The 15577-nt window shown below is 32.4% G+C and overlaps 2 protein-coding genes across 2 annotated transcripts; one reads left to right on the forward strand and one right to left on the reverse strand.

Annotated features, from left to right (window-relative positions):
• Nucleotides 1-1661: 1661 nt before the first annotated feature.
• On the reverse strand, nt 1662-8796 carry HELRODRAFT_167982 (hypothetical protein; the record flags this gene model as incomplete). The annotated part of the gene is made up of 11 exons (XM_009013690.1): nt 1662-2067; nt 2456-2563; nt 2722-2843; nt 2962-3353; nt 3462-3515; nt 4264-4378; nt 5366-5490; nt 6496-6636; nt 7279-7416; nt 7772-8552; nt 8725-8796. 11 exons carry the CDS (start codon nt 8794-8796, stop codon nt 1662-1664), a joined length of 2454 nt encoding a protein of 817 aa, XP_009011938.1.
• A 1507-nt stretch (nt 8797-10303) lies between these two features.
• HELRODRAFT_167983 (hypothetical protein) lies at nt 10304-11380 on the forward strand (the record flags this gene model as incomplete). The annotated part of the gene is made up of 1 exon (XM_009013691.1): nt 10304-11380. One exon carries the CDS (start codon nt 10304-10306, stop codon nt 11378-11380), a length of 1077 nt encoding a protein of 358 aa, XP_009011939.1.
• Between the last annotated feature and the right edge of the window lie 4197 nt (nt 11381-15577).

A 15577-nucleotide genomic window follows, 5' to 3' on the forward strand; every position in this document is an offset into this window, starting at 1 on the left:
ACATTTCGACTGCTTTTCAACCTGCAGTTTGTTATATGTTAGTTATGCGCTAGGCAGTAATGGCGCTGTGGATCCATCTTTTCATATTTTTGAGATTGTTTTAAACTTTTTTGTGATGAAATCGTGCCTTTTTAAAGATATATTGTTTAACATGACTTCTATCATGATATCATTGCGCCATCACTATTCACGCCAGTTTTGCCTCTACTCATTAATGCCGGTATTATATCTGTTAACGAATCTTTATTCTTGGTTGTTTGGTTTTTCTCAAAATAAGTTATTACATTTTCATTCTTTAAATACTCACTCATAGTGAGTCAATAAAATTTATAAATTAATGGATAAAAGTTGACGTTCAATTTAATTTTGACTTAATGTGGAAGCGACTTGTTAAATATTATTGAGAATTTGCAAAATATTATCACTGCCGTCGTATATTTTGGACATTTACAACTCGTGTCTGCATTGATGGCTTCTAAATGCGTGTGTTAAACATATATTTATTTATAATTTAATTGTTTATTCAATAGTTTCAAATCTTGTGATTAAATTGAATAAAATTCTTTTTGCTTAAAACAAGAAGTTGTTAATAATATTTTTTTAAAAATAAAAAATTGTAATCGTGTTAAACGTTAACACGACAATAAATGTAGTATAATATAACGGGTGGATAATACACGTGGATTTAATAAAAACTTCGAAAGAATGAACGAATAATTTGATTAAATAATTTAGAAAGCATCGGAAAAAGTTTACAAATGTCAACAAACAGGATGAGCATGATTTCAACTACTTGCTAATTTTACTGCACAGCAGGAACGAAGGCATCTCCCGTCCCACCATGCACCGTGGGAACCGATGGAGTGTATCATCAGTGCACCGCACTTCAAAACATTGTCATTCCAGCAATTGGAAGTCAAGTAGAATGCAACAAGACACATGTTTGAAGTATGAACAAATAATAAATAATTTCAAAAATATCAAAAATTAAGATCTTTATAAAACTTGAATAAGCGAAGCTTCGTGAGACATAATTTTAAAAAATCTGAGAAAAAATGAATACATATGTATGTATGTATATATATATATATATATAATTTGTATGTTTGTGTGTGTTTGTATATATATATATACTTTGTGTACTAGGTAGAAGAATGTGTTTTATCACAGATAAACTTTAGTAGTAAACCGTAGTCAATGTTAATTTTAAGTGTTAAAAAGTAATAAAAATTTTGTCCTCAATACGAAGTATTTTAAACCATATTCTAGAAATATATTGAGAGCTAGCTATGAGAGAAATGTTTGCGAATAATGAATATAAAATGAATGACGCGTCAACAGCCAGGAGGTAACTCAAATACATCACACGTACGTATAATCAAGTACACTCGTGCACGAGTAAAACGTTTCAAAAAATTAAAAAAGTGAATTGTTGCAAAATGTTTTAATTGTTCAATGCAGATCCTCAGAGCAAGATGTGTAAAAATTAGATAGTGAAATAAATTAACACCGAGGAAACGTTTAGATTGATCATATAAATTAATAAAACACAACAAAGTGAGATTCTGAATATTTAATAGAACATCTAGCAAAAAATATAACAATTATAAATGCCATTTGACGAAATGAACCAAAACACAGCCGACTATTTAAGTAGCTACTCATTCAATCAGAGATTCCTTAATATCATCACCACCCACTTCCTTCTCATAATCATCTCCCTTATAAATATCTTCATCAATATCCAATTTAGACGCGTTAGCATTGGAATGATTTTGAGAAATGTGTTTCAGTTCGACGATTTTTAGAGCCATCTGCTCCATAACTTGCATCATAGTGCCGACCATTTTCTGCCAATCCGTCAACTCTTTCGTAATTGTTTTCTTCTCCACATCAGATTCTTCCAAGTTGATGGGTTTCAAATATTCAGCCGATTTGAATGTCAGAGTCTCTTTTTCACGGTCATCATCATTGGAAACAAATTCATTTGGAAAGTCATTTGTTTTAACATTTTTTTCACATTTATTGTCATCCAGCTGAGTTTTCCCTCCGGAATTTTGAGTAAATCTGAGAAAAGTTAATAAGTTTGTCAAATTTAAATCCGCGTAAGTATTTATGTGTGTGTGCATATAGATGCATGCAGTTGAATGTGTGCATAAAAATATATGCATAGGATGTCTTTTGTAAAGTGTTTTCTTTGCTGTAAAATTGTTTGCTGCCAGTTCGCTTGAAAAATACATATGTATACAACGTATAGGGACTGGATAATTTTTTTAAGGAAAAGCAAATGAGTTGTTGCAAATGAACTTCCGGTAGGCCACTCTCAAATATTAACATGGACATGAAAATGAAATTAAAAAACAAAATGGCGTACCTCCAAATAACATCAATGAAATGAAATTGAAAAGCATTAAAAATATTATATTAAAAGTATATTGAAGGAGTAAGAAGTTACTTTTGTTTGCGGACTATGTTCATTTGTTTGCTGTATTTAATTGTCAAGTTCTCCAGTTCATTTAGTTTTAGGAATAAGAACACGTTGAACAAAAGCAGGAAGAATGCACTTAAGGGTAACATGATGAAGAGTTTTCAATAAATAATCGTTTTTGTTTGAAGTTCAGATAATAAACACGATCGATTGAAAGTTCTAAACATTAGAAAATTTAAAATGTAATGATGAAATAATTAAATTAATAACAACGTATAAGACTATCATCTTACAAGGCTGTGATGATTTTAATTGATGTGCTCAGAGCAAGTCCTGCCATGAAGGTCTCCTTCTCCCGTTGAACGTTCGTTACCTCTGCATCGAGGAACATTATGCGTAAACCATCATTAAATAACTTTAGAAAAATTCGCATCATTAAAAAAATAATTTATAAAAACTTCCTGCCTGATTGAAGTTTTGTAAAAAAAAAAGTGATAAAAGGCGTTAAAAGAAAATAATTATTAGAATAAAACCATGTCACCTCCAACTCTGAGGTGACCATTCTGGTGATTGTAGTTGTTGCTGTTCTGACGGTGGGCAACGTTGTTGTTGTTGTTGTTCAGTTGATTAGCATTATTTTGATTACCGTTGTTTGTGTCACCATCATCTCCATCATTGTAGTCGTTGTCTGCACCATAATTTTGTTCACTTACACTTACACTGGGACCGACAACTTTCGTCACTGTTGAAGATGCGTCTTTGAATTTTTCGTCATCGGAGGATGCTTGTGATGAAGATTTGAAGAGAGGCAGCTTATCGAACGGTCTCCTGCGTTGACTCTTCTTCCTCGAGCTCAGTACGATAGGAGATTGGACGTTTCTTTCGCCATTCTGTCGGATGTTCGATTCCTGCTTCAGTAGGTGGCCTGTGAACGTTTTATAATGTTATCGCTTCAACCTCATCTGAACATTTTTAAGCAAAATCACAGAAACAAAAACGAGAATGAACATCTTGCCAGATAGTCAAGGCTAACCCATGACAGAGAACGTTTCGATGATTCCAGAGGTTGCGTTCTTCTCGATGAAAGCTTTTGGAGGTCAAATTAAAAAATTATGTTACAAATTGAACAAAATTGTTATGGCTTTCAATGAAATTAAAAAGTGCATTTGCTCTGAATAACGTTGAGAACAGAACTAATAACATGAATAATTTTTATTTATACAATAACGGAATCTGCATCTGTCAGTTTGATTTTTAATAAAAAAATTCAGCGAAAATTATTAAAATTAAAATGTAAAATTATTTGAGACCTAAACAACAATTAAAAAAAATTACAAATTTAATTTATGGAAAATAAAAAATGTTGAAAATAAAACTAAACGAGAAAATGTTAAAGAAATGTCTGAAAGTAGTAATAGGACGTATAAATTCAAAGTGAGCAAATATAATATTGAAATAGTTTACTAATAGGACAGACTGAAGTCTTAAAAAGAATGAATTAATAGCAAATAAAAAAATGATTATATGAAAATGAAGGAAAATATTGATAGAAAAAACAAAGAAACATATTAAGTGACAAACAAAGAAAAATTAATAGACAAACGAAAATACTTATTAAGTTGACCAACGGAAAAGGAAATTTGTTGGCGAACGGATTGAAAAATTGCGGGAAGCCTACATTACATCAATGGAGCCCCATCAATTTCCTTTGTAACTTCACTTGACTCGTGATGCGCAGACGAACCTTGCTATCTGAGATCTTGCTTATGCAGTACCTATTTAACAATTTTAATATTGATCTGTGGCCATTCCGAACGAAAAATTTAGCGGCAAACCTAAAAATGTTAACCTGTTGACAATGTAAAAATCCTCACTGTAGGGTAGCCCGTTGTTTGTGCATTCCGTATCCACTAAATAAAACTCGCCAGGACGCCTGTCGGAGTCAAGGATCTGTTAGAGGTATCAGTTGTTAATAATACGAGTTCTGTTAATCAACATTTGTATTTCAGTAGAACAGAATAAAAATTTACAAAACATAAGCTTTTTCCAAAAAACACTGGACATTATTTTTTAGAAAAATATATTTTCAATTTCTATGTCCGATTTATAATATGCGCATTCGGCTGATTACTTTATAATTGGCATATTTTTCTCTCAATCTCTTCTCAGAGCACACCGCACCATTTTAATTCATAAATTGTCTTCAACTCAATCCTTATAAATTTGATCTGGAATTTCTTGTCACAACCATCATCATCAGCATTGTCAGCACAAATCCATCCAGGAGCCACTCCATTAAGCTTCTTTGTGCCACTTTTGAGTTTTGACAGTCATGTTTTTATCATTGTAAAAACGTGCAATTTCCGTTGCATCTCGCGTATCAGGCATGAACTTTTGAACACTGAATTGAGATTGCGTCAATATTTTCTTACCATCCGTTCTACATCGGCTAAATTATTGGCATACTCTCCTTCACAATGCTTTCAACTCTTCTCTCAAGTATTGCATTCGTCCAAAATAAATTTGCTAAAACGTTTTAGGCAAACAAGAGTACGATCCTTCAGCTGATCCTGATTAATTAGCCTCAGGGTATTCCATCTACGTCCACAACGTGTAATTTAAAAAAAAATTTGTAATTTTTTCAATGTTTTCAGGACTTTTTTCGTGAATCTTGGTTTGCCTTACGCAGCTCCACGCGAGTGGAATGCACTGGCAATCAAAATCAGAACTGTCCATCACTGTCAATTTAAAAAAAAATTTCCAAACATTAATTTACAGATTCTTGGCGTCTCTCTGAAGCAACTAGCTCTTTATAAATCGCTGTATTATACATTTATATAATCATGTACAATTATACCCGACTCATATTTGAAAGCACTGAAACACTGAGAATGAAACAAATGAAAATTCACACCGGCAATGAAATTTGCGACATACTTGTTTCTCGTTGGTAGGCGAGTGTTTGAGACCAAGCGGGTGGTTGACGCAGACGGTGTATGCAATGTTCCTGACACGAGCTCCGTTGTTGTCTGTTTCAGCCGACCATGGAGACAGAACGACATCTAACGGACGATTCAACGTGAATGCAGACATCATGAATACATGGAACAAACAATTAAATAAATAATTGCAGCAAGTATGTCAAACTTCTGGACCTCTTTATGAAGTTTTTAAATAATCATTTGTTTTTTAAATTCATAAACTCATTCAATTCTAGAAAATGAAGTTTTACATTTTTTGCGCTATCAAATTGGTCCATGCTTTTTTTGTACTTAACTTTGCACATTATAAAATGTCTCACAAAAAACATTATAGAATGTCCGGAACATGATCAATTTCTTGACAAAAGAAACACAAAATGTAATGATTGAATAGGCAAGAGAAATAAAAACATTTGTTCTGACAATTTTTTTATCGTAAAAAATTTTATTTTCGTTAAAATCATCAATATTGTAGTGAAAAACTTGTCCCACACTATTTTACAGATTGCAAATCGCAACAAATGTGTGGTGGCATTAGGACGGATCAAACAAAAATCAGCACATATAAATAAATAAACATTTTTTGGTTTTTGTTGTATTGTCCATATACTCGCAAAGTTTGACATGCTTGTGCTTGGAAAAAATGTTTATTAATAAAATTATTAGCGAATGAATAGATGAACAATAAAAAACTCTAACTATAAATTAACGACTCTTGCCAACGAAAAAAATAATTCAAAGAGTGAAACGAAAAAAAATCAAACAATATGAGCAATGGTTTAACGTGCCACAAATCTACTGGCATCATTATTTAAAAACTTAACCAATAAAGCATAACATGATTTCTTAATTCTTAAAAGTATAATATTATTTTAATTAATTCTAGAAACAGAAATTAATTGAAAAAAATAACAAAGATAAACGACTGACGAGAACTTACTTAAACAAAAGCATCAACAGTCACTCCAAAAGAAACCAAAAAATTCTGTTAATTTATGTTAATATGAACAATTAAATCGTGTTAGTAATAGCCACAAATTTGTTAGTTTCAATTCATCCTCCATACCAACAACATATTCAGCGAACCTTTAGCTTTCTTAAATTTAAGCCACTTGAACCAAAAATCACTTTTCTGGAACATTCTTTTGAAAAGATCATAGGCTGTGCAATCATGCAAATCGTCGTAAGTAAGTACCTTCAAGTCCATGTGATGGCCACACAAATAAGCTGAATGTTCAATTGCACACTTTTTAATTCATCCGAAAAAATGACCACGTACAATATAATTAATTTCCTAAATAGCAATTCTTTTAGCTTCAAACTTTTCGTTGCGTAATGCACTATTAAAGAATAACAAATTAACTTAGGATATAGTTAAGGGAAAACAAAATAGAAATAGTTGAACAAATTTGGTTATAATGCACAAGACACAACATTATGCTGCGTTTTTACGATTTTACGTTTTGAAGTTATTTTATTTTTGGAGTAACTTATAAAAGCTTGTTACTAATGTATCCTTTAAGTGAGTTTTCTGCGGTAATAAAAGATTTAGAAAATGTAAGTAAGATGTAAGTAGGATGAATTAAAACTAGATTATTCAAAATATTTTGGGTAGTTGTAACTCAATTAAATTAAGGTTTTAAAAAAAATTGTTTTCAACTTGAACAAATTTTAATTCTAGTAGTGATCATAACGAAATAATTTGATGCTTTTAATCTAATTTTAATAGAACAATTTTTTCAAATCGTGCAACTGAATTTTTAACAAACAGAAAATTAAAAGAGACCTTAAATTTAAATAAGAAATAAAATAATGTGAAGCCTAAACTGAAAAAAATACGCAAGAATTTGGGCGTAACGAAGACCCAACCTATAGTTTTAATGGACTTAACAAATTCTCTGAAGATGTGCGAATCAGAGAAACATAACTGAAAAACTGAATCAACAGAAAGATCGAGAGTTTCATCTATTACGAGAATGGGCAGATGTGAGTGTCCACAACACTGAACTGCTTGGTTGGTGCGGGCATTAATCAAAATAATTTCATGATTTCAATTTTAAAAATAAAGTTCAAGTAAGACAACATAATAACATACTCAATTGTGAAGTTCAAAATTAGTATAGATCAATTCGTTTTGAATTAAAAATTTTGAAACTTTTAAAAACTATTATTTGCATGTTTTCATTATTCAAGATTCTAATAATTTTTCTATAAAATACTTCCACAATGAAAAAACAATATAATAAACACAGTACAAAAACCAAAAAAAAATATTTCGATGGAAAAACCAAAACCAAAAAATTGACACCAACAAACGCATACAACTCCATCAACAAAAGTAAAATTAAAAACATCAACAAACCACATTCTGATTCTCTGCCTGAGTCATATTTTTTTTCATCAGAAGTTACAATGTCGGGCAAATCTTTAAATGTTTGCAAGCTACTTTGACTTTCGTTCCTCATTTTAGAAATATCCACATCTGAAACACTTTCACATTTTAGCACAGCCTCATCAACGAAGACATCACTATGATTTCCACTGCTGCATTTGCTCGTATGCTTTGCTGATGTTGTTTTGTTGCTGCTCTGTGATTCAACAAACTGTTGTTGATGTTGTTGTTGCCTTGATTGTTGATGAGTTTCTTGTTGTTGAGATTGTTGATTTGTGTCTGCAGTGCTAACTAATATTTTCACTGGCTCAAATGATTTCGATCTAGACTTTTTTAATGGATTCCATAAGTTGTTCTTCTTCAATCTCATAAGAGGGGATGGAGATCTTTGAGTTGCTTGAGTGTTGTTGCCGGCACCAGAGGTGTCCAGTTCTGAAACTGCCTGCTTTTGAGGAGTAGAGAAGGTGATGTTAATATCGGAGTCATCAACGTTGTTGAGATCCATGACGATGGTGTTGTCCCTCGAAGAATCATTGTTGTCATCTGATGAGATGGAAGACGCGATGGGAACTTGTAAGGAATTATTGTGCAAATTATTGTTGTTGTTGTATTCGTTGTTTTCCTTCTCTTTATTGTAACTGTTGTTGTTACTGTCATTGACGTTCAAACATCCACTGGTTCTTTTGTTGGCGCCGTCGTAACTTTTGGAGCTAAGTGTATCTTCATTGGATTTGCTTGCAAACTCGCCATTCTAAAATTTTTAAATTAATAAAAATAAGAAAACATTGATAAAAATAAAGCAGTGGTGACATCACGATAGCAATTAAGTGATAGGAATGATGAAACATAAATAAGTGACACTCTACTGGCGATGGCGAGTGACTTCTCGTTGATGGAAAACTATGCAAATGTGAACAATTAACTCTTGTAGCTGATGAGATGGTACCAGACTTCCTGGCAAGAGTTGGCGTCAACCGTTGGATGAAAGCATTCATTTGGCCAAAATACTATTTCAATAGGTTAAAAAGTGAAACGGACAGACACTTTGTTAAAGTGAATCCTGCCACAACCTATTTATAACAATAAATGATCTACGCGCGTGATATAAAACACCTACGAAATAAGACATATGTGAAACAAAACGTGAAAGATAGAACGACGCAGCTGCTATAAATAACTTCCATTTTATAAATACAGAAAAAAACTGATGCAGACAATTTGATTAAACCGTAATTCTATTTAAAGAGAGATTAAAATAGAAAGATGATCAAATTAAAGATGAGATTAGTTACAAATCTTCAAAAAGTAAAAACAAATGAACAACTACATAAACTCATATACACTCATCTGTGTCGAAAAGGATTGGTAATTGTCAATGGACGAATTTTTAACTACTATAACATTCAAAATACTTGATTTTTTCTTTTGTGAAAATGACTCTCTAGCAGTAAAACAGATACAATTTCAAAAGTTTCAGACAGGTGTGGTTAGAAAATGAGATTCAATACATCAGTATGAATAGATCAAATACACATTTGGATTCATATAATTTTACCAAGTCGGCGTGTTGTTTCAGTCACCTACTAATTCAGCCCGAATGGCTGATCGTCGCTAAAACAATTTATAGCAAATATGGCTGACCCATGATAACCGACTATATTAAAAATACACAATGACAAATTTTGTCGTTAGACTAATATAGCGAAACATACACACCTATTGAGTAATAGCACTATAAAATAAACCTGTAAAAATTTCGACTCGCTTGTTTGAATTTGCTCAAGTTACTGTCTCATTTGAAAACATTTCTCATTGAAAGCCACAGTCGAAGCTTTATGTTGAAGAATAAACTATCAAATTTTGTCTTAAACATTTTAATTACTTCAGTGGAAACGAGTTTATGACAAAACGACGTGATTTGTAATTTTTTCAGATTTGATGCTGACATGTTAACAAGAACTCTCTTAATATTATAATTCAAATTCTAGTAAAAAAAATTGAAATTTCCAATTTCCAGAAAATTCTAGTAAAGAAAATTGAAAAGACAAACTTTAAATTGATTAATGCCAAAAATTTAATAAAGTTCATACAATACTATATATATATATATATATATATATATATATATATATATATATATATATATATATGATAGTTGATAGTGAATGGACGCAATTGGATTTTTATGAGTTTTTCTTGAATTTTGGCGTTAATTTTAATATTATATGGTTGAATTTGGATTTGTTTAAAGGATAAAATTAGAGGAAGTATTATTATATTTTGTTTTTCATTAAATGGTTTCGAATTAATTAATTTAGATTTAATTGTTTATTTAGGTTTAATATATTTATATAAGAAACTAATATTTAAGTTGTTTTTTTTTGGATAAGTCCACTCCTTGTTGATTTGAGTTGAAGTTTGCAGACTTAAACACTAACAATTAGCATTAATTTACATTTGTATGTACTGATTTGTTAATAAACATTTGGCTTCAAAAAATAAATGCACAGCCTGTGCAGGTACGGTACCAATGAAGGAAATTGCAAATTTTGTGAGTTGGTGATTCATTGGAAGTGCGCTTCCATTTCTGAGCAAACAATGAAGGATATTCAACAATGTACCGTTTTAATATGGTGTTGTAATGGCTGTGGTGGACAGATGGAGGCTTTCAAACCTGGCAGTCAGTTAAGCGTGATGGGGGGCGATATAAAAACGATTCATGAAAGCAATGCGGTTATTATTAACCAAATTAAAGATTTGGGGAAAAAGTTTAATAAAACGCTTGACAATGATGATTTGAACTTAGCGATGAAAAATCTAGAAAGCAAAATAACTATGCTGCAAGATGAACTGAAAAATATAAAAAACATACAAGATTGCAACAACGTCATTAGTGGTCAAATAAAGAAGATAAAAACCATACTTGATAAAAAAATCACGGAAGATATTCTGGATAAAAAAATAAATTCACTACAAGATGGTCTTAGAAAGTCGTATTCAGATGCTGTGAAAGATGTTGTTGGGAAGAAAGTTGAAACTGTAAATAATGAAGTGATGAGTATGAATGATAGAATAAAGGCACTAAAAGAAGAGGTCATTAGTACAAAGAAAACAATTCAATTATATAGTGAGGTTGAAGAAAGATCGTTCAACTTTATAATTTTTAAATTGAAAAAAAGTAACAACCTCAGTTTTAATGATAGCAAAAAAGAAGATGATGAAAAGATTATGCGTATTCTTAGTGCAATAACAGATGAAAAATTTGATATGTCAAATGTTGTTAAACACTACAGATTGGGCAAGAGATCGGATAATGTCAGGCCGCTGTTGGTTAGACTGAAGTCAAAGGTTTTGAAAAACTTAATTATGGAAAGTCTAAATAATTTGAAAAATTTAGATGATGATCTGAAGGGAATAGGTATTGGCCACGATATGACAAAAGATCAAAGAATCAAGTGTAGAGAATTGATGAATTTAGCGAGGGAGAAGGAGGCAGCTGATAAAGAGGATTTTGTTTACAAAGTGAGGGGCGAACCTGGAAATTTGAGAATAATTCGAATAAAAAAAAGATTGCACTGAATATGTGCTCTTTCGATATCGATGGAATATTTGAGGAACTTGATGACATTAAATATTTGATAAATGATGTAAAAAGAAAAGTTAATGCAAAATTTTTGGTAGGGGCAATGGACGGATATGAATAAAAAAAAAGTGGAAATTTTGATAATGTGAATTTTGTCATTAACTATAGCGAAAGTAACATGGTGAATGATCAATTGGGTGGTTGTGGTGGTGATGATGACCCTGGTGATGATGATAGACGTGATGGTAGATTTATTGATGATGGTCGAATTAATGTTACCTGTGACGGGGATGATGATGGAGTTGATAGCGGTAGGACTGATGATATTAATGATGGATATTTGAAAAAATTACGTCTAGGTCTCTTAAATATAAGATCAATGATTTCAAAGACTGACACTATTTATGAATTATTACATAAAGACTTAGATATTCTTGTGTTAACAGAAACCTGGCATGGTTCATCGGATGATGTTTCGATTAAACTAGCTATGCCCCATGGATTCAGGTTTGTTGATTGTTTGCGAAGAGAGGATTCATATCACGGGGGGTTAATCATTTACTTTCGTGATCTCTTTAAACACAAAAGGATAGCTTTGCATGAATTATTAACATTGTGAGGCAATTGTGGTTATATTGACAGTAAGCAAAGTTAATGTTGTACTATTTGCCATTTATCGACCAGGATCGCAGTTGGTTTCTAAAGCATTTTTTCAAGAATTGACCAGTATCTTGGAGAACATAATGTTATTGAGTGATCATGTAATATTATTAGGTGATTTGAACGTGCATATCGAAAAAAATGATGATGTTAATGCCAAGATATTATCGAATGTGTTTGACATGTTTTCAATGCAAAATGTTATAAAACAACCTAGACATATGCATGGTGGAACGTTGGGCTTGGTGGTACCAGTAATAAATATGCCTGTTACTCGTGTTAGGGCATATCCTAGTGGTGTCATTTCTGATCACAGTTTGGTTTCATTTTGTTTGCCAATAGTTTGTTCCCCTGTATTAAAGGTTAAAAAGACTGTACGGGCATGGAAGCGTGTGGATGAAAATCATTTGCTTACCTTGATTAATGGATCACCGATAAATGGTGCTTGTAATGACGGTGATGTAGATAGAGCAGCGGAGCTCTTCAACAATGAAATGATGAGAATTGCTAATACTGTTGCGCCTCTTCATGTTGTTGAAACAAGAATGGTTCCAACTGCACCATGGTTTGATAGTGACTGTAGAGGAATTAAACGTGATTGTCGAAAGTATGAACGCAAATATAGGAAAAATAAATGCATGGTTAATAGGCAGAACTGGATAGGCCTAATGAATATGAAACAAGAGCATTTTGCAAAAAAAAGAGAATCATATTGGAACAATTTAGTTAACACTAACGCTAACAACCCTAAACAGCTATGGCGAGTTTTAAACAAGGTTTTATGTACCAAAAACCTAACACGGTTGATGTAGCAAATAATAAAATTACTGCCAGTGAATTTGCAGAGTTTTTCAGGAAAAAGATTGAAAACATTAAAAAAACCATAACAGGGCATGGCGTACCTTCTTTCAGTTGTAAGGTTAAAGAACATCAAGTATTCTCGAATTTTTTGGAGTGCTCAAGTGATGATGTTAAGGCAGTTATTTTGAAAGCCCCTCCGGCAACATGTATGCTAGATCCCATCCCGACGAGTCTTTTCAAAAAACACATTGAACTGTTTTTGCCGTACTTGACGGATTTGATCAATATACGTTTGAAAACTGGAAGTTATCCAATGATTTTTAAAAAAGCAATTGTTACACCGCTATTGAAGCAACCATCGTCCGATGCAAATGAGTTGAAGAGTTTTCGTCCTGTGTCAAATTTGTCGTTCAAAGATTGTTGAAAGGGTGGTTACAAGACAGTTTCCACAATACTTGGATGAAAATAATCTTCTTCCGTGCTTTCAGTCGGGGTACAGAAGATTCCACTCTACGGAAACGGCACTGTTAAAGCTGTTGTCAACGTTATTTCAGGCATCAGATTCAAAGCAAGTGACATTGTTAGCTTTACTTGATATGAGTGCTGCCTTTGATTGTGTGGATCACAATATACTTGTTCAAAGAATGTCAACAAGCTATGGAAATTCAGGCACTGCGCTAAGATTTATCAAGTCGTACTTAAATGACAGATCACAGCGGATATTATTTGGTAATGAATATTCGGATGAGGAAAAAATGTTAACTGGCGTTCCTCAGGGATCGGTGTTGGGGCCATTTCTCTTCTTGTTGTATACTGCTGATGTGTTTGACATGATGGAGAATCATAAGATGGAGTGTTATGCGTATGCAGATGATATTCAATTAGTGTCATGTGCTCCTGTTGAAAAGTTTGATGATTTAGCTGAAGGACTGAAAGATGCGTTGGCTGCAGTAAATATTTGGATGTCACAAAATGGAATAAAATTGAACAAAGATAAAACCAAGTTAGTGCCAATTGGTACATGGCAGCAGATATCAAAAATACATCGAGATGTATTAGAAATGGATGATGCCATTGTTAAATTTGAAAGATCATCCACAATTCTGGGCTTCACACTTGATGCTAATCTGACCATGCAGGATCATATACGGGGTGTCGTAAAGTCATGTTGTTTTCATCTACGTCAGTTGCAGCGCATTAAGAGATTCATTAAGAGAAAGCCCGCTTTGATGGCATTAGTTCATTCATTTGTCCACTCACGTTTGGACTATTGCAACAGCCTACTGTATGGTGTTTCAGCGAATGAAATTGCACTGTTGCAATCTGTACAGAATAGAGCAGCTAAAGTAGTAATGGGTGGACGAAAGTATGATCACGTGACTCCATTGATTAAGGATTTGCACTGGTTGGCAATTGAAAAGAGGATTGTTTTTAAAATTTGCTTATTAATGTTCAAGTGTTTAAATGGTTTGGCACCACGATATCTGACGGAGATGTTTACACTCAAAGATATGACTGCTCAGAATTTTGTCTTGAGATCAAACGATCAGAATTTACTTGACAGATCGGGTGTCAAAATTGAAGATTGGGTCTCGTAACTTTGCTGTATGTGGTACGAAAATATGGAACAGTCTTCCATGCGTCATTCGTCGACCAGGGATGTCACTGTTGCAGTTTAGGAGAGAATTGAAAACACACCTGTTTTGAAGATTAATTGAAGTTGTGAATAGTATGATGCATGTTGCTTTTGTTGTTTATGAATGTAGCTTATCGATAACGGAACATTCATTTGTTTTATGCTGTATTATTTACGTTTTAATAATATAATTGAGTTGTCGAGTACGTAATGTATGTGGGTGTTTTATGATGGGATGTGCTTACGTTGTATGTGTTTTGGATGTGATGAGATGTGTGTGTTTCGTGTGTTTCTAATAATTTGAATCGATTTATAATTATTGTGCTGGTGGCTGGGTATTTATCTGTTAGTTGTTCTGAATTATATGTTATCGTGCATCTTCTTAGCGTAATTGTGTGTGATTGGTGTGGATAAAGTGTGGATGAATGTATCTAAGATTTGGTTTAAAATGGTTGCTGTTTGGTTCTTATATGGTTGTTACATTACTTTTAGTGATTGGGTATGGTCGAGAGTATATGTGTGCATCTATATATAAATTTACAAATATTTATCTGTTTTGTTTTAGTTCTTTTCTTTTTACAATGTATACTTATGTTTATTTTCGAAATATTTATGCTTTTGTTTGATTACTTAAATGGACAAAAATTTTTTTTTTGGTTATGTTGGATAGCGACTTTGGGTAGTTCTATAAAAGTCGCTATACAAATTTTCTTATAATATATATATATATATATATATATATATATATATATATATATATATATGTATATATGTTGGTAATAGACCATAATTTTTGCAATATTCTATAAATTCTACCGAATGTTTGGCGTTAATATGTTTGTAGTTCGTTTTTTCGATTCGACAACGAATACAGGAATTTGTTTGAATGGACAAAGTGAATGCACTGAACAATTTAAAGACAGCACAATAAAATCATTTGTGAACTGGGCATTCACACACTCTTCCGATATTGAAAATTGCGACGCTGAATTAAAGAGTCACTAACCTGCTTGTAAACAATGGATATAAGAATTACTCTATTGAAAAGATTGTTAAAAACAAATTACTACACAGCAATAACCTTCCTAGTACCAAC

The sequence above is a fragment of the Helobdella robusta genome (genome assembly GCF_000326865.2).
Source record: "Helobdella robusta unplaced genomic scaffold HELROscaffold_12, whole genome shotgun sequence".
In the NCBI taxonomy this organism is placed as follows: Eukaryota; Metazoa; Annelida; class Clitellata; order Rhynchobdellida; family Glossiphoniidae; genus Helobdella; species Helobdella robusta.